Below are 20323 nucleotides of genomic sequence, written 5' to 3' on the forward strand. Positions count from 1 at the left end.
TTACATGGAGGTAAATACATCTATGTTTATGTATATATAAATTCTCACAGGTATACATACAGATGTAAGGTTGGTTCTTGTCCTTTGTTATGAAGAAGACCAAAATGACATCATTATGTTTGAGACAAATCACAGTGTGTCTGATTGTGGCTGATCAAACCAATATGAGTTGTAAGGATAAACCTTCAATATTCAGGAAATGTGAAGTCTTAAGGGTCAAATAAGAGACTAGAATTTGTAAGGGCATTTTCCATACCAATCTGTCTTTGCACCTCATAGAAAATGAGCCCCTTTTCAGGTGTGAGTGAATCATTTTAGGCTTTAAAAAGTATATAAGTACATAAGAGAGGTGGCTAGGTGGTGCAGCACCGGTCCTGGAGTCAGGAGTACCTGGGTTCAAATCCAGTTTCAGACACTTAATAATTACCCAGCTGTGTGGCCTTGGGCAAGACACTTAACCCCATTTGCCTTGCAAAAAAACCTAAAATAAAAAGTATATAAGAAAAAAATTATATAAGCTTTCAAAAAGCTCGTTTTTAAATTAAAAAATCAACAGAGATGAACTTCTCCCCCAAAAAACATAAATGACCTATATACATTTTGCCTAGCCAATAATTTTAATGTTCCAACAGGCAAACCATAGAACTTAATAAAACTAGGGAACCTGGAAAGTCAGTTATTTGGTGATTATTTTGCATAAAAAACACTTATGGGGAGGGTAGGGCAACTAGGTGGTGCAGTGAATAGAGCACTGGCCCTGGAGTCAGGAAGACCTGAGTTCAAGTCTGCCCTCAGGCATTTAAAACTTATTTAACTATGCAACCTCGGGCAAGTCACTTAACCCCATAGCCTTGCAAAAACCAAGAAATTTTTTTAAAAAGACATTTATCTCTTTATGATTAAGCTTAAACAGAAAAACAATGGGAATATGGGAAATTCTCTCCATAAATTCTAGTAAGGTCTCCCAGAGGAAATTCAATTGAGAACCTTAGCTAATGATCAAATGGAAAGGCTAAAGTTTTATTCTGGATCTATATCCTTGAGAGATTTCAAGACTCAGAGACAAGGCCTTATAAGGAATAGAACTGGAGAAACTTCTGTCAGACTTGGGATAAGATCTCCAGTTTTTTGCCAGACAGCCCCTGGGCTGCTGATTGATGCAAATATAATAAAAGCTCTGAGAGGAGCAATCACAGTTTCAGGCTCACAGAATCTTGTGAAGTTGTGCAGGGACCTTACTAAAAACTGAAGATTCAATCAAAGGTCAAAAAGAGTGTCCAGACCCCCTCCCTCCCATCCCAACCAGGAGTTTACATTTAATGAGAGAGATAAAATGGTAAATAACTACATAGATATGAGACACACAAACACAAGGTATAGGGAATGTAATAATTTTGATAAAATAGAAAACATATCTCTGATAAGAATTAGAAATCAGAGCAATATTACTAGTATTTAAAAATAGTTCATTCTATAATAGATGAAAGCAGTCTGAGTGGGACAATGATGTCTTTATGTAAATTATTTTGTATTTAAATGTCCTGGTGATGATGGGGTTGTCCTTCATTCTTTTGTTTTTTGCTTTTTTTTTTTGCAAGGCAATGGGGTTAAAGTGACTTGCCCAAGGTCACATAGCTAGGTAATAAGTGTCTGAGGTCAAATTTGAACTCAGGTCCTGTGCTCAATCCTCTGGGCCACCTAACTGCCCCTTGTCCTTCATTCTTGATGAAGACCATCACATCAGGGAAGTGATGACATGACATATATACAAATTGGATTTGAGTGAGGAGTGTTGTGCTAAGTCACCAGGCTCACTTTTGCCTCCAGAGTCATCTGGGTCCAGTGACCAGATAGAATCAGGATGACTGAAGATGAGGTAATTGGGCCTTGGGCAAGCCACTTAACCCCATTTGCCTTGCAAAAAAAAACCCTAAAAAAAAAAGATGAGGCAATTGAGGTTAAGTGACTTGTCCAAGGTCACATAGCTGGGAATTCTCTAAGACTGCATTTGAACTCAAGTCCTCTTGACTTCAAAGCTGATACTCTCACCCACTGCACTATCTAGTTGCCTTTTTACAGATTGTCCTGTATGATAAACAACAGTTATGAATAGCACTGTGCCAAAAAAAAAACAACCTTACAGATGATATGCTTCTCTTAATTTGTATTATTAACTTTTCAATTCATCACTTTAGTAAGTCTACAGAATCAACAAAACAAGAAATCAATACCTAATTTGTAGTGTTTGCTGTGGTGTAAGTACTTACCTTCAGAATTTTTAAAATGGCTCTCATACACTACAGAGGATATTGCCAGCATACACCTATCTTAAAACTTACAAAGTTGCTGAAGATTGAAAGGGTCGCAGAGCAATATAATGTGAGGGGTAGGGGAAGTGGCTATGAGAAACAGTAGAGATCAGTTAAAAATTTAGTCAGTGCCACTTGAGATTAGATTTGATGACAACTATGGATGGAAAGAAATGAAGATATGGAGGAATCCAGTCTAAGCCTGGGAAATAGACTAAACAAAAGTAAGGAAGACCCTAGGTGAAGAAAAGAAAAAAAAGACAGCTTCCCTGAACAATATATTTCAGGAAGAAAAATAAAATATAGTCTATATGGCTAAATTGGCATCTGGTTGCTTAGGTTTTAAGTACCCTAGAAGAGTTTGCAAATGATGATAGAATATAAATTCCTTGAGACCAGATTAGGGATTTAGTCTTATTATTTGATCATCTAATAAAGTACCATAATAGGCACATATAAAATGTACATTGATAGATTGATTTTCATGGAAGTCCACATGTGAGGTAAGAAGGATAATGCTTCAGGAAAATAATTTTAGCAACTGTGTGAAACATGCATTAGGTAGAAAAGAAGACCAATTAGGAAGTTAATGAAATAGACCAATTGACAGACAGATGCGGACCTGAACAAGGATGATAGCCTAATCAATCCTAGGAACTGATGAAACTTGAAATGCATAGGGAAAAAGAAGTGGATAACAGTATCAAATTATATGGAGGGGGGAGAAAGGGGGGTAGTGGGAATTGAGGTATAGTGGGCAAATTGAAGGTTGACATGCTGCCTCAGATTTAAATCCCATTTTAGTTATCATCCAAACCATCTGGTACTTAAACATCCAATTGAATATTCACAAATATAGGTGGGATTGAAATTGGCACTTTGTGTTTTTAAATTAATTTCATGTGATCCAGAAAGGGAAGAAATCTTAAAAGTCATCTTATTTAAGTTGTAATAATAAATTATATTTAGATATATTTTTAAAATAATTAGATAAATGTACTATTGAACATCAAAACAACTGCTCACTTACTTTACACTATTTTACATTTAAATATGTGGACTTCAATGAAATTTTCAATATACTTCAAAAAATTTCAGTCATTCCCTCTAAATTTTCATGAATAGGATCTGTTTTTCCATTCATTTCCCTTCATTTTTATATTTAAAAGGTCATAGGTAGTATGAGCTTTATATTCTTTATATGCTACTTTGTATTTGAATTTTTCATCACATTATGTATAAAATTTGAAATAGTAGACAGACAGAACTTAGTAGTTCTAATCCTAATAAAGATATTTACTAAGCTACATATCCCTGGACAAGTCAAATGGCCATTTTGTGCTTCATTCAATTCCCTCTTTCTAATATACTTAATCAAAAATGGATATAGACTGTATGTGGAAAGATTTCCCAAGTATTCTCCTGGTAACAAAATCACAGATCTCTCACATTATATTCATGTACCACACTTTAAAAATGATTCTTAGAATCCTTGGATCTGCCTCCAACTTTTCATAATTAAAAAATACTGCTGTAAAATTTACTTACTCATATCCTTGTTTTTTTAAAAAATCTGATTTCAAAATGTCAGAAGTATTGAGAATATGGTCATGATTGCTCTTAGAGATTTTACTGACTTCTGAGAATTTTTTAAAAGAATAGGCCATTCATGTAACCTATTCCTCTACAATGTCACCAACAATTGGCATAATAATTTTAATTATTTTCAATGTGAGGGATATAAGGTGGTAGCTCAAAGTTCTTATAATTTGCATCATTTTGATTAATAGTAATGTTATCTTGCCACACACACATACAAACACATCTGAACAGACAAATGGGATTTTTCTTAATGAGAAGTTTCTATGATTCTAAATAATTGTGGGAGTAGAAATGGGAAACAGTCAGATATGAATAAATGAGATCCTAACCCTCTCTATCAAAATGGCAGAAGTCCTTCTTCTGTACCTATTTACTCCCTTGTAGAGAACAGCCCAGGTATCCCACAACAAAGACATATAGGAGGCATTGAGAATCCAGAATAATCTGGGCAAGATAGTGCCTTCCAGGGCCGCTAGGTAGCGCAGTTAATAGAGCACTGGTCCTGGAGTCAGGAGTCCCTCCCTGAGTCCAAATCCGACCTCAGACACTTAATAATTACCTAGCTGTGTGGCCTTGGGCAAGCCAATTAACCCCATTTGCCTTGCAAAAAATCTAAAAAAAAAAAAAAAGATAGTGCCTTCTGAGTAGGTCATTGATCCACTTCTTCCTCCTCTCAGGTCTGAAGGTCACAACCTAAAAGAGGGCCTCACTTATTTAAGCAAAGGACCTTATATATCAATATATTTGCCACAAATGGGACTACTATTTCTACTCACTCTTCACCTCCTCCACCTTTGCCCTTTTCATTTTCCATCCCAAGACTAGGTTGACTCATGGCAAATGCCTTCTAGTAGGTAAAATATCTATAATAGAAGTGTCTTTTCCTCTTAGCATTATTGTTTTTCTTCTTTTCTCAAAATCCCCCCAACAATTGACATAAAAGAAGGGAGATTGGAATTATCTGGAAGTTGAAAAGTGGAGAAGGTTTATACTCTGTACATGGTTTATAGAGATCTTATAGATTCCCTAGATTTTCCTCTCTCACACAGACGCCTGAGAATAGGTTGTTACCACACATATTTTTATCTCCCAGAACTGGTGTGGAAATATATGAGCGTCTATAAATTCCTAATAAAAATTCTATTACCCAATATTTTACATATTTAATGGCAGTATTGATTAAAAATTCCAGTCATTTTGATTACATTGCTTTGGAGACCCATGAATACTTACTATTTTTCCAATTATTTAAAACTACCTTTATTTGATTAAAAAAAAAACTTTATAGGGGCAGCTAGGTGGTACAGTGGATAAAGCACTGACTCTAGAGTCAGGAAGATCTGAGCTCAAGTTTGACCTCAGACACTTAAAATTTTGTAGCTGTGTGACCTTAGGCAAGTCATTTAACCCCATTACCTTGGAAACAAAAAAATGTATTTTATAATTATATTCATAAAATTTAACCTCTATTTCATAAGAGGTCATTTACCTATTTCTATTATCTGTTAATATTATAAATGCTATTAACTATGGCATTACTAGACTATGGGTCTGGGTGGATAAAAGTAGCCAAAAAAATTGTGGAGTTACTGGGGAGGGAATGAAATAGATTTTCTTTTAGGAACAGATTTTAGTAGAGCAGGTAATTGTCTATCTGTATCCTGAGAGCTATATGAAGAGAATTACTGATTCGTTTTTGTACATGTTCTCTAACAGAGGAGAATCTTTTCCTAAGGAAAACAGACTTCCACTCTAGACAGTGAGCCAAATAAAATAACGACTTGGCTAGGGGAAGCATTGATGATCTGACTGGTATTAGGACACAAAGCTGTTGCCAATTTGCTTTCCTTTGTTCACTGTGAGCCTGTTTGAAAGGACAAACACTTATGTAGAGGGAAGGAGGCAATCTGTCTGTTCACTGTCTCTGTCTCTGACTCATTCACACACATACAGATATCTAGGCTCACATACTGCCTCCACTTTTTAGCTCTTTCATTGACTGAAATCACTCCCATCTACGGGTCACTTTCTCCATGAAGTACTATTGACTTTTTTCCTCTTCAAAATTATCATATAACTCTAGTTACTTCTTTGTCTTTATCACATGACATGGTATGGCACATTTGTATGTTTTCATATTCTTTTCTACCTATCTATTGGACAATAAGTCACTTTAGAAGAAGGAAGGCAATACTTTTTACTGATTTGAAATTCTCCAAGAGAGGTAAATTCATATGACCTCTAAGATCAGAATAATATACTTAATTTACAGTTTAAGTTGTTCATCACCTCAATATATTTGTCATGTAAAACTATCCCCTTCCTTTTCTCTAAGTGAACAAAAAAAATGGAAGGAGTCAATTTAGCCATAATCAATTTCAATTCAAAAATTCAATTTTCAAAATTAGATGCCAAACATTTCTGGGCACTGAGGAAGAGACAAAAATGATTTTGAAGAAGAATCATAGTTCATGGAATGTTAGGATTACATGAACTCCCAGACATGTTTGGGTCATAAAAACTCAGGGCTTTATTTATAGACACAAAAATACATAAATAGAAAAACATATATGTGTGTGTGTGTGTGTGTGTATGTGTGAAGACAGATAAAATACATATATAATTAAATAATCATTGCACCCAAAACTTGGAAATTCTTTTTGACCCTTTTGCACCAACTTCTTTACTATAACAGCTCTTTCCCACAGTTCATCTCAGCCCCTCAGATTGGTGTGAAATGGGTCTTGTCTGCCTGGAAGCAGAATGTTGTTTAGGTTTCAACAATAGAGGAGATAAAGACTGATTTGGTCCTACATCAATAAGAACACCAGAACTCAAAGAAAGGTGATTATTTTTGTTCTTTAAAACAGTGGGGAGGGAGAGGGATCACCTTTTGACTTGCTTCATAGCCAATGACCTGAGAACAAACAAATATAATAATTCCAGCCCTGCATGGATCATTCTCTCTTCTCTAATCGCCTAAACTGTCTCTGAACTCAGTCTTTTGCTCCTCAAGATGGATTAAATTTGAAGGGAAAAGAATGAATATCTAGTCAAAGAAAGTTCTTTATAGCATTCCTCAATATTAATTTCAAGTGCCTTAGGCATGAGAAGGAGAAAGGAGTTGTGGTATATTTCCCATGTGCCACAATCTCATAAAGTGTTTCCCTCTACATCAGTCTGACTCATTGACCTTTCAAGACATACATTTGAAGAATGATTACTAGTGATGTCTGCATCGGGATCTTTTTGCTCTTCCAGATTACAATTGGGATCCTGGCAAACTTCTTCCTCCTTTGCCTTTATATTTTGAATTCCCGACCTGGCCATAAATTAAGGCCATTGAATTTAATTCTGTCTCAGCTGTTATTAACAAATATCACTATGCTGCTAAGCAAAGGAAGCCCAGAAATACTGCAAGCTTTTGAGATAAGTAATTTCTTGGACAATGGTGGATGCAAAATTATATTTTTCCTTTACAGAATTGCCCAAGGGCTTTTAATTTCCTTCACCTGCCTTCTTTGTAGCTTCCAGGCCATTACTATCAGTCCCAATGTCTCCACACTGTCAGAATTCAAAACCATAATTACAGAACAAATTTCTACCTTTTGTCTCTTCTGTTGGATCATTAATATCTTGATAGAAATTCCTGTGCCAATATTTGTGAGAGGACCAAGGAGTATCACCAACAATACATATGAATCTAATATGATATATTGTTCAATGGGAATTGTTATAGATAGTTACTTTATTGTGACTTCTCTGAGAAATGTGCTATGTATAGGACTCATGTTTTGGAGCAGTGGCTACATGGTTCTTCTCCTGCACAGATACCACCAGCAAATCCAGACTATCTATAGTACCAGCTTCTCATCCAGAACTCCTGTAAAGATCAGAGCCACACAAACTATCCTACAACTGATGGGCATTTTTACCAACTTTTACTTACTTCACTCCATCACTTTGATTTTTCTCACTTATATAGATAGTAACCGATACTCATTGACCATATGTTCCATTCTATCTCTTTGCTTCCCAACCCTAAGCCCTCTTGTCTTGCTCCCTAGAGCCCCCAAGTATAGCGGCATTCTCAGGACAAGAAAAGATACTAATTCTTAAATTGTGCTAAAGTATGACTGTAGGAGTGATAGAATGAATTTCACTTCTGCTTTCTGCTTCCCACTCTGTTAAGGCCCTTCTCATAAAGGAAGGAAAGCTTGAACAGTTTCTAGTTTGAAAACATGAACCAGTTTTGGAACCCTTCTTTAATGACATCAGAAGTTTAGTGTCTTTTCAAAGTAGAATGTTTCACTCCTCAGCTTTAGGAACTTTCTTACTGCCAAGGCCATTTGAATATTTTTAACATTATTTGTGGGCCATATTTGGTCAAACATTTAACTAATTCACCTCTAAAAACCTACTTGAATTATTGAATTTCAAGTCACACCTGCAGCTGCCTTTTTAACACCAAATCAATACAGCCAACAGGCAGGAAATTTCCTACTTCTGCTAGTTACAGCCTTTTCCAGATCACTTTACAAAATCAATCTCCTAAGGGTTAAAAAGAAAACCACAAGAGAGTCCCTTCAATCCAGGAGACCCCGGTCTAATGGGGGAAATAATATATAAACAAACAATATACCTACAAGATAAATTGAAAATAAACAAGAAAGAGAAGGGTCTAGCATTAAGGAAGTGGGTCAAGAAAAGACTTTTTTGCAGAAGGCAGTATTCTATCTGAGCTTTGAAGGCAGTTAAGTGAAGCCATGTCTCATAGGAAAATGAGAATTTCAGATAGACATATGAGACAAACAGTGATAATTCAGAGCCAGGAGATGGGGTACAATGTTAAATCAATAGGGGGGACAATTGTCACTACAACTTAAAGTATAAAAAAGTATGATAAAATGTAAATTAGAACATTAGGAAGGAGCTTTTCAAAGCTAAACAGGATTTTTTTCTAAAGTGAGAGGCAACAACTGAAACCTACTGAATAAGAGAATGACGTGGATAGACCTCCATTTAAGATCAGTTTGACTCCTAGTGGAAGGTGGACTGGAGCGTTTCTCCAGTATGAATTTTCTAATAGTAGGTAAGGAGTCCACTCTCACTCTCACTGAAGGCTTGCCCACATTCTTTGCATTTATGGGATTCTCTCCAACATGAATTCTCTGATGTTGAATGACTGGTATAAAGTAAGTTTTGGGTCCCAATTCTTTCCAATATACTCACACTCACAATCACATTCACACCCCCATACACACAAAGACAAACTGTGACCTTAAAGAACATTTGACCCTTGACAATAATTCAAGTTTTAAAGTAGTTTTAAGATGGTACCCTCATTGTTCATTAGTCAATCAAAGAAACACCCAGAAACATATATTCTCAGAGTTGAAAGAAATCTGAGACCTTATAATCCAAATCATAAATGAATAAAAATTGATTGAGCAGTATGCCAAAAAAAAAGGTTTCATCCACATTATTTAACACTTCTAATGAGAGGACACCCACTGTTTCCCATATACAGATCATTTCACTCTGATAATAAGAAAAATATTCCCTTCTCAAACTTTTAACTTCATTTCTGAAATATTTACCTTATGGGAATAGAAAGTATAATCCTTGTATCTCATGATAACACTTCATGTAATTGAAAATAGCCATCATGTACAAACCCAAAAGCTGATTCTTTCTGAGCAGATGTTGATAAATATTCTTTCTTCTATGTTTTGCCTTCTATGACTTTGCCTTATTCTGTTTTTAATTATTTTATTTTCCCTTCATTAAAATCAGGTCTTGTTTATAAATCAGTGTAAATAAATGGAAAGAAAACATAACTTTATCTATCTCTGGAATAATGACAAAGTTGATTTTAATGTTTAAATCATTCATACTCCACAAAGGTCTTCAATAACATGGAAGTCTACATAGACACTAAAATATTGATAGTAGCATTTATTGTTATATAAAATGGAAACAAAGTATGCACACACCAAATGACCAGTGCCTAAGCAAATGGCAATATGCAAACATAATGTGCTATTAAAAGATAACTAATATAAAGAATAAAAAGAAACATGGAAAAATTTGAATTGAGAGTGATGAAAACAGAAACAAGGATCAGAAATCATAATGATGATGCTAATATAAAGGAAAGAAACAAGTGCAAAACAAGCTCAAGTGAATAATGCAAAATCTCAAAGAAAAAGAATGGTACCAAAGAAGAGATATAAGAAAATACTGCCACTCCACAGCTTTACAGAGGTGGAAGGTTCACAGATGTGGGACATTGTATATATATTTTCAAATTTATTTGATATATGATTAATTTGGATGATTTTTATCTCCTTTCTTCTTTAAGAAATATTCTTTGCTCTATAAGATGTTTTCTGTGAGGAGGTAGGAATAATATCCTCAGAGATACTATCCCAATATAAAATCAAAAAATCAAATAATTTTATGGATATAAATACATATTCTGCAAACTTTTGATTAATTCTGGAAGAATCCCTCAAATATCGATCTCTTTTTGTTAAAAGTTCATCCTTTTAAACTTCTCTTGACTATGTACAGTATGTATTGTGAGATACATTAAATTTGAAGTTTTTGCATTCATTTGCAATTTAAGTTTGTAGTTTCTCTCAGTTGACAATTTGTGAATTTTTAATCAATATATTGTCTTATGCTTAAAATAAATGAAATTGTTTGCCTTCTTTTCTTAAATGTATCATTCAAGATTATTATGATTTATAACTGATGAAATTTCTTTCTCAATTTACCTCTACATTGGTCCTCAAGACCTTTGCTCTTTTAATGGTTTTATATATTGAATCTATTCTGCCAAATTTACCTCCAAATTTGTGTTATTTTTTTCCTCCTCCTATAAAGGTATTTGTAAGATAATACTATGCGTATTGCTGTTTCTCAATTCTTTTCTGCATTTGGATAACATCTTCCTTCATAAGTCTGAGTTCTTCCATGCTTTTCTCAATCAAGCAGTGCATTATTTCTTAAACATTATTTCTTATAGTTTATCAACACAATGATTTACAACAGATTTTTTAATGATTCCCCAATTGAAGGGCATCTAACATTTTGGACAATCTGACAGGTAAAGATGATATCTCAGAATTGTTTTAATTTTCATTTATCTCAACAATAATCATTTAGAGCATTTTTCACCTAATTATATATAATTTTTATTTCTTCATCAAAAAAACCTGTCCATTCATATCCTTTGATCATTTATAGATTGAGATATGACTCGTGTTTTTTTAAAGTTGACAAAATTCTTTATAAATTTGTGAAATGAAACCCTTATCTAAAGATAGTACAATAAAATTTTGTCTTCTGCTTTTCTTCAAATATTGATTATATTGGTTTTGTGACAACTTTTGAATTTAAAATGCTCAAAATTTTCCTTTATTCATAGAAAAGTAATATCAGAATAAATTTTCTTCTAATTTTCTTGTGATGACTCCCTTTATCTCTAGGTCATGCATCCATTTTAATCTTACCTTGGAACATGGGTTAATATATTAGCCTAATCCCAATTTCTGCCAAACTGCCTTTTGGTTCCCAATAATTTTTACTAAATAATGAATTCCTATCCAAAAAAACATAAATCTTAATTTTTGTCAAACACAAAGCTAATATAGTCATTTACTACTGTGTACTGTTTATCTACTTTATTCCACTAATCTACCTTTCTATTTCTGAGACAGAACTATATTTTTTTGCTACTTATAATTTATATAATTTAGTTTTACCTTCATTTAACTTTTTTCCATAGTTTCTTTGGACTTCTTGACCTTTTATTCTTCCAAATAAATTTTGTTATAATTTCTTAACTCAATAAAATTAGTTTTTAGCATTGTATTAAACAAATAGATTCATATAGTAAAATTGTCATTTTTATTATATTGGCTTTGCCAGCACATGAACAGTGAATATTTTTCCTGTTATTTAAATCTGATTTTATTTGCATAAAGTTTTTTATATTTATGTTCATGTAGTACCTATACCCGTTTTGGCCTGTATATCCTCCAGTATTTTATGCAGTCTACTTAACTGGAATACTGAATAATATTAGTGACACATAGTATAGTTTCCCTCTTTTTCTCTTTAATTAAATCTACTTGAGCTTCAACTTTGACTAAGGTCATTATTACTACCTGTGCTTTTTTTACATAATAAATTCTACTCCAGCATTTTATTTTGACGCTCTGTGTATGTCTAATTTTCACTGTGATATTGTTAAACTCAGATTTTTAATTCATTCTGCTATCCATCTTCATCTTATGAGTAAATTCATCCCTTTCAAATTCTGACTTAGTTTTGTATTTCCCTCCATCCTGTTTTTCCTGACAATCATTCTCCCGTCATCATTTACCCAATCCCTCCTCATTTATTTAATTTATTTCTTTCCCCTCTCTTTCCCCTTATCTACCTATCTTTCTAAAAGCTTCTCTTTATCCCCTCCCCATCCAAATCTCAATCCACATACCCTTCTAAAAGTCCCTTCCCCACCCCCTCTTGTTTCTTTTGAAATTTAAAAGATTTTTATACCGTTTCAGATTTATTCCCTTTTTGACCAATTTCCAATGAGAGTAAGGGACCAGCAATATCAGCCCTTGACACCCACTTCTTCTCTATCACTTTCTCCTTTCATTCCCCTTTTATGTGAAATGATTATTCCTCTTAATCTCTATCAGGCAATTTTATTTTTTAGAATCACCCTATCATATATGACTGAGTTCAAGCCTTTTTTCCAAATGACCCAAATAATGATGACAGTCGTAAGAGTACTGATAACAATTTCTTGTATAATGAACTAAGAAATCTGAAATTATTGAAACCCTTATAACTGATCTTATATGTTTTTTATTTTCCTCCTGGATCTTGTATATTAAATCTTTCATTAATTTCTTTTGTCACACATACTTGAAAGTCCTTCAATTTGTTAAATGTCACCTTTTTTTTCATTAAGGATTATACTTTATTGTATGATGATTCTTAATCATATCATCATATCTTTTGCTCTATAAAATATAATATTCCAAGATTAGTTTTTCAACGTAGAAGGTACTAAGTCTTGTGGAATCCAGATTGTAGTTCTGACTTATTTTCTTGCAGTATTTTCTCCTTTTCCTTGGAGTTTGAAACTTGGCTGTGATATTCCTGTAATTTTTCTTTCTGAGATCTCTTTCAAGTGGTGATTGGCAGAGTTTTTCTATTTCTGATTTACTTTCTTCTAGAACTTCAGACCAATTTTCCTTAATAATTTCTTATATTATTATATCATTTTTTGGTCATAACTTTCAGGTAGTCTAACAATTTTTTTTACTGCTTCTCCTCCATCTGTTCTCCAGATCAGCTGATCTTCTGAGGAAATGTTTCTCTTCTTTTTTTTCATTGTTTTGATATTGTTATATTATTTCTTGGCATCTTATAACATGAACTTTCCTTTGCCCAATTCTAGTTTTGAGAAATTTTCTTCTTGAGATTTTTTACTCTCTTCTTCCAGTTAGTTGATGTTATTTTAAAATTTTTCTTTATTTTCTTGGATTACTCTTTTCTCTCAATTTTTCTTTGATCTATATTATTTGATTTGTAAAGTCCTCTTTATGTTCTTGCACAAACTCTTTTTGGGATATTTGATATTTCTCTTTGAAAAAAAGAGTGATTTTTTTTAACTTCACTCTCTTCTTCTGAATATGAAACCAGATCATCTCTATCACCGTAGTAGCTGTCTTACTCATTTTTTCTTTATTTCATTTTATTTTATTTTAGCAGATTCTAGTTGTAAGGATAGGGAATGGTATCCCAGGCTTCAGGACCTTCTTCAGGACCTTCTTACTGTTATTTTCTGAGTTCTAGGGAGAACCCAATCTGGGAAACCCCTCTCCACACCTGAGCCAGAACCAGCCCCCCGCCCCAGCCTTGCCATTCTGGAAGTGTTCCTGCTCCCTGCAATCTTCCAAAGTTAGAAACTTCAGCTCTCCCCTTTGTCCTGGTACCCAAAACCAGGGACTTTACTCTCCTACAAGAAACCACAGTAAGCAGGGTCCCCACCCTTCAGTTAATATATTCACCAGGAATGCACTAGATCCTTCTCCCTTGCAACCATAGGCTGGGATGTGTCTGGTCAACACAGCTGTGCTTGGCATCTGTCAACAATGAAAGGTCTTTCTATGTTCTACTACTCAGTCTTCTGACCCCCACTCTGTCTGTAAGATAAAAATTGCTGAAGTGGAGGCTCCCAGCAAACTGAGCTGCTCCCAGGTCTTGTTTGATGATTCCTCAGAATCTGTTGTTTGCACTGGAGGTGTTTGCGCTGGATTCAAGCCAAACCTCTTCCACTAGAAGTCTTCTTTTCTGGGGTGCTCTCAGGTTATCTTAGGACAACAACTACTTTACAACAACTTGTTTTTCGTTCTGCTACTCTCCTTTCAATTTCAAACAATATTTTGTCTTTTTGTGAAAGATATTTGGAGACCTTGAAGTTTCCTGACCTACTCCAACAACTTCCCACAAGCCACTCTCTTTTTCTTCCCTTTTCTTAATAAAAATATTTAGAAATTTGAATTTTAACCTAATGACTGCTCTGACTGCAATGCAAAAATTTCAGAATATTGTTTTATCTTTGACGATGCTATATTTAAATTATCTATTCTTGTTAAGATTTGTTCTTTGAACCAAAAATCTTTTAAGTGAATTAATTTCCAGTTGATTTTAATACTTTTCAATGACCCTTGTTTATTTCATTGTATACAGAAAAGAATAAGTATAGCTCTACTTTTCAGCATTTGCCTGTGACTTTTTTTAGTCATTTAAAAGAGGATCAATTTTTATAAAAAGTGCCATAAACAAATGAGGATTAAAAATGGATCCTTCTACTTCCTTTTTGAAATTCTCAGAAATTTATAATACCTGCTTTTATTAAAATTCTCCTCATGCCATAAATTTCTTAATTGTTTATTTTTTGATTAAATTTATATAGAATTGAGAGGGGTAAGTTAAGGGCTTCAATTATTATAGTTTATTGTATTTTGTCCCTTGTAATTAATTTAGTTTTTTCTTTAATAATTTGGTATCTATGCAATTGGGTACATGTAAATTAAATTATTGAAATCAATTTATTGTCCTCATTACCTTATTAAAAAATAATTTGCCTTTTTATACTTTTTATTCTCTTCTTTTTCCCTGTTTAAAATCACACTTGCAGTTTTTGTATTCCATTAAGGAGCAGTGGATGTTTCCCTATGATCTTTGTTATTGAATTGTAAATAGCATGTTATTATTAAAAACAACTGTTATTTTATTAATTATTAAAATTGGCTTTTTTAATCCAATTTTTTAATGCTTTAATTTACTTGTTTTTATTTTGTTACATGCATTTTGGTATCAAAAAAGATCTTTTTTACTTTTACCCTGTCTGATATCAGAGCTACTACAACTTTTTTTAATTCACTTGATGTATAATAGATGTTTTATAACCCCTAATTTGTATTTTTTTTAAAAAAAAATTTTTTTAATTTGGATTTTTTCTCATTTATTCCACTAAATTTGTTTTTAAGTTTTGCAAGGCAAATGGGGTTAAGTGGCTTGCCCAAGGCCACACAACTAGGTAACCAGTAAGTGTCTGAGACCAGATTTGAAATCAGGTACTCCTGACTCCAAGGCCAGTGCTCTATCCGCTGTGCCACCTAGCTACCCCTTATTCCACTAAATTCTACTTTTTGTATTAGTTCATCACATTAACATAAGAGGTTATGAAAAGGGAATTCAAATCACACAAAACTCTTTTGTGGCCTTCAGAAATTGCAGGAGGAAGGGTGATAGCATGATTCTGAAAGGAAAGAAGCACTCCAGGACAAAAACCAATCAATCAATAAGCATTTATTAAGTGCCTACTATTTCCCAAGTACAAAAAAGAGATTTTGAAAAATTCAGTCCCTACCTCAAGGAGCACACAATCAAATGGAGGAGACAATATAATAACAAATATATAGCAAGCAAGCTAGTAACAGAATAAAGAAGAAATACTTAAAATAAGGAAGGCAATAGAATTAAAAGTTGCTGGTAAAGGCTTCCAAAAAAGGTAGGATTTTTGGTTAGGATTTAGGAGAAACCAGGGAATTTAGTAGGTTGAGCAGAGAAGTAAGATTATTATACACAAGGAAAAAGTCAAAGAATGGCTGGAAAAAGAAGATAGATTGTCTGTTTGTGGAACAACCAACAGGCCAGAGTCACTGGCCTAAAGAAGAAATGTCAGGGGTTAAGATTTAAATGGACTGGAAGGGGATTGGATGTAACAGAGCATTTTGTATTTGAACCTAGAAGAAATAGGGAGCCAATGGAGTTTGTTGAGGTTCCTGCGCCTTAGGAAAATCCCTTTATTGGTAAATGGAGAATGGACTGTTGTGGGTAAAGACTTGAGGCAGCCAGACCCACAAACAGATCAGTGCAGTGCTCTATGTGTGAGGGATGAGGGCCTGCACTAGAGTGGTGGCAGCCTCAGAAGAGAGGAGACATTTTAAAAAGATGTTGCCAAGGCAAAAACAACAGACAACAGTTTGGATGGGGAGATGGGACAGGTAGGAGGGGCAGTGAAAGGGAGTGAGAAATCCTGGATGACTCCTAGGGTTAGAGCCTGAGGTACTGGGAAAATGGTGTTGCCTTCTAGAGTAATAGGAAAGATATGGGATATTTGAGATTTAAACTCCACATAGTTTTCTTCTTGTTTTTTTTTTTGTTTTGTTTTGGCTTTTTGCAAGGCAATGGGGTTAAGTGGCTTGCCCAAGGCCACACAGCTAGGTAATTATTAAGTGTCTGCGTACAGATTTGAACTCAGGTATTCCTGACTCCAGGGTCTGTGCTCTCTCCACTGCGCCACCTAGCTGCCCCTCCACATAGTTTTCATTAATTAATCTTGATTAAAGTGGTCACTTCTACACAAAAAGCCAAAAATGAGATATAACTATTTCCCTGGTATGACATGTGTCTGTGTCTCAAAAATAAATAAATAAATAAATAAACAGGAATTTAACTTGTAAATGGAACTTATACTGTCCCAATAGGTCAGACACAACAAACTTTCATTAGAGCTGCAGGGATTCAATATTCCTTCTTTTCCTGGTTCCTACATCATTCTATTTACTTTGCAGAAATGTTGAAGTCTCAGCACTTTCAGTCATTTAATGTAGAGTTGATTATTAATCATCATTGTAGTTCACAATTTGCATCTGGGAAAAGATTGATTCTTTCTTTGGAGATAATCCCCCAGCAGTTAGTGCCATTTCTCTAGTGGGTGATGTACTAAAGACAGCTCTTAGGAATTTGGAGCTCAGGAACTCATATTCCTATAAATCATCCCAGTCTGTTGACTGCACACACAGCACTGGTATTCACACTGACAGCAGAGAACAAACTGGTAAGAATCATTGTATCCTAAAACATGTGGATAGGCAAGTAGTGGAGAGAACCAGATGTTGGGCTTAGAACTTTGCATTTTGGAGAACAGAAAGGACCATTCAGAAAGTGGGTGAACTAGAGCTCATTATCCCTCTTGATTTTCTATATTCTAGTGAAGTTGGTTTAGAGGGAAACTCTCAAGAGTGAAATATTAATGCTGAGTATTGATTGTAAGAGGAAGCCTCGAAATCTTATATGGACTATGTCTATCATTTTATCAATTATTTCTGATGTGAGACGTGGGAATGGTCTGGCTTTATCTTTCCTCCCATGTCTAAGTTTTTCTCATTCCTGATCTCCCTTTCTTTTCCTCTTTTTAGTGAATATATAATATGCTCAATGATTTAAGTGATTTATACTCACATTGGGGAATATCTTTGTTTTTGCAGACATAAGCCATTATAAGCACCACTGACAAAGTTACCTGACTGGCAGCAGAAGATCCCACCCTTGTGTCACTAGATATCTCTATCTCTCACCTTCAGGATCTAGAAACTTTTCTTTTTCTATAAATGTGTGTGTGTGTGGCGGGGGGAGGATGTAGGGATCAAGGAAAAAATGTAGGCAGTGCCACGTGAGATTAGTTTTGATGGTACCTATGGATTTAAAGAAATGAAGATGTGGAGGAATACATTCTAAGCCTGGAGAGCAGCCTATGCAAAAGTAAGGGAGATCATATCTCATGGATGAGGAAAAGAAAAGTAAAAATGGCTTTCCTGAACCATAGATTTCAGGAAGAAAAATAAAATATGTCAATAAGGATAGATTGGCATCTGGTTACTTAGGTTTTAAGTGTCCTAAAAAAGTTTTCAAATGATGATAGAACTTAAATTCCTTGACGGCAAATCAGGGATTTTGTCTTATTTGTCCATCTGCTGAAGTACTTTAATAGGCATATATAAAATGGGCATTGATTGGTTGATGGATTTTAATAGAAGTATACATATGAAGCAAGAAGGATAATGCTGCAGGAAAATGATTTTAGCAACTGTGTTGCTAGGAAGGAGAAGAATTAGAAAAGAAAACCAATTAGGAGGCTACTGAAATAGTCCAAGTGAGGGAAGATGGGGACCTGAGTTACAATGATAGCTTGGTCAATCCTAGGAAGAAACCCAGGGTGTCTTTTCAGAATTTATAAAACTTGAAATGCATAGGGAAAAGCTAATGGGTAATAGTATCAAATGATAAGCTGAGGAGTGGGGTGGAAATTGAAGTATGGTGGGAAAATGAAACTTGACTTGCCTCAGATTTAAAATCCCATTAGAAGACTGTTACTGGGACAGCTAGGTGGCACAGTGGATAAAGCACCAGCCCTGGAGTCAGGAGTATCTGGGTTCAGATCCGATCTCAGACACTTAATAATTACCTAGCTGTGTGGCCTTGGGCAAGCCACTTAATCCCATTTGCCTTGCAAAAACACACACAAAAAAACTTGTCTTGTTTTATAATATTTTACTTTTAAAATATATGAATTTCAAAGAAATTTTCAATACTCTTCAAAAAAATTCAGTCATTCCAGCTAAATCTTCATCAAAATGATCTCCTTCATTTTTGTATGAGCTCTGTTCTTGGGTGGACTAGGCTAGTGGAGTTTCCCACCTTGTGTTACTTCATAAATGTTTCAATTTTATAATCCTCTTATGTGGTGACATTACTTTTCATTTCAATTTTGTATCACATTATGGATACAGTTTGGAATAGTTGAAAATACTAAATTCAAATCCTAATATTGACATTTGCTAAGTTTTGTAAGCCTAGGCAAATCAAATGACCACTTTGTACTCCAAACAATTCCCTCCTTCTAACCTACTTAATAAATGATGGATGTAGTTTGTGTGGAAAGATTTACCACTCCAAGTATTCTCCTAGTAACAAAATCACAGTTCTCACATATATTCATAAATTACATTATATTCATGTACCACATTTTAAAAACTTTCTTTGCTTAGATCTTTGTATCTTCCTCCAACTTTTCATAATTAAAAAAATAAGTTGTGAAATTTAGATACCTATATTCTTATTTTTTAAACTGCTTTCAAGATTACAGAAATATTGGGACTATGGACATGATTACTCACAGATTTTACTTCTTTCTGACAATTTTTTAAAAAGAATATGCCATTTATGTAACCTCTATAATGTCACCGATATTCAGCAAGGGGAGAGAGAAAAAGAGATGATTTTAGAGAAGAGTCATGGTTGACAGAATTTTGAAACTAGATGAATTCACAGGTAGATTTTTGGCCATTAAATTTCAGGAGTGAAAATATATATTTCTATTCACATTTTATTATTTATTTATATTTTATTTATTCATTGTAAGTTAAATATATTGTTTATTATATTAATATGAATATTTTCATATATATGCATATGCTTATACATGTATATATGATTATGAGCTTTTTTGGAAATGATCGCAGCTCTTTTTTCCCCTTTTGCATTAACTTCTTAGTTCAGCAGCTCTGTCACTAGGTTCATCCTAGTTCCTAAGATTTGTATGAAATGATCCTGGATCCTAGGTATATGCCTGATTCCCCTAAGCTGTTTGAAAAGTAAAGTGGAAAAGGTTAATTTGGTTCTAGAGCAATAAGAACACTATAACTCAAGGAAAAGTGATTTTTCCCCCTTTAAATCAGTGTGACTGCAGCATTGCCAGAATCATTCTTTCTTCTCCGATCACTAATCCAACTCTGAGCTCAGTCTTTTGCTCCTCAAGATAGTTTGAATTTGAAGAAAATAAGAATGAGTAATTTATTCAAATTCTTTCTAGCATCCCTCAATATTAATTTCAAGTGCCATAGGCATAAGAAGTAGAAAGGAATCATGGTTTAAGTTTTTCCAATATGCCACAATCTCATAACATAAGAGTCACAAACTGTTCTTTCCCTCTAGGTAAGTCAGGCTCATCTTCCCTTCAAGACATACAGAAA

The 20323-nt window shown here is 34.2% G+C and overlaps 1 protein-coding gene across 1 annotated transcript; it reads left to right on the forward strand.

Annotated features, from left to right (window-relative positions):
* Nucleotides 1–7127: 7127 nt before the first annotated feature.
* On the forward strand, nucleotides 7128–8030 carry LOC141497875 (vomeronasal type-1 receptor 4-like). The gene has a single exon (XM_074200721.1). It carries the CDS (start codon nucleotides 7128–7130, stop codon nucleotides 8028–8030), a length of 903 nt encoding a protein of 300 aa, XP_074056822.1.
* Nucleotides 8031–20323: the final 12293 nt, after the last annotated feature.

The sequence above is a fragment of the Macrotis lagotis genome, chromosome X (genome assembly GCF_037893015.1).
Source record: "Macrotis lagotis isolate mMagLag1 chromosome X, bilby.v1.9.chrom.fasta, whole genome shotgun sequence".
Lineage (NCBI taxonomy): Eukaryota > Metazoa > Chordata > Mammalia > Peramelemorphia > Peramelidae > Macrotis > Macrotis lagotis.

Bases quoted from the DNA above. Each gene is read 5' to 3' on its own strand.
- LOC141497875 (XM_074200721.1), top strand. From the start codon at position 7,128: ATGATTACTAGTGATGTCTGCATCGGGATCTTTTTGCTCTTCCAGATT.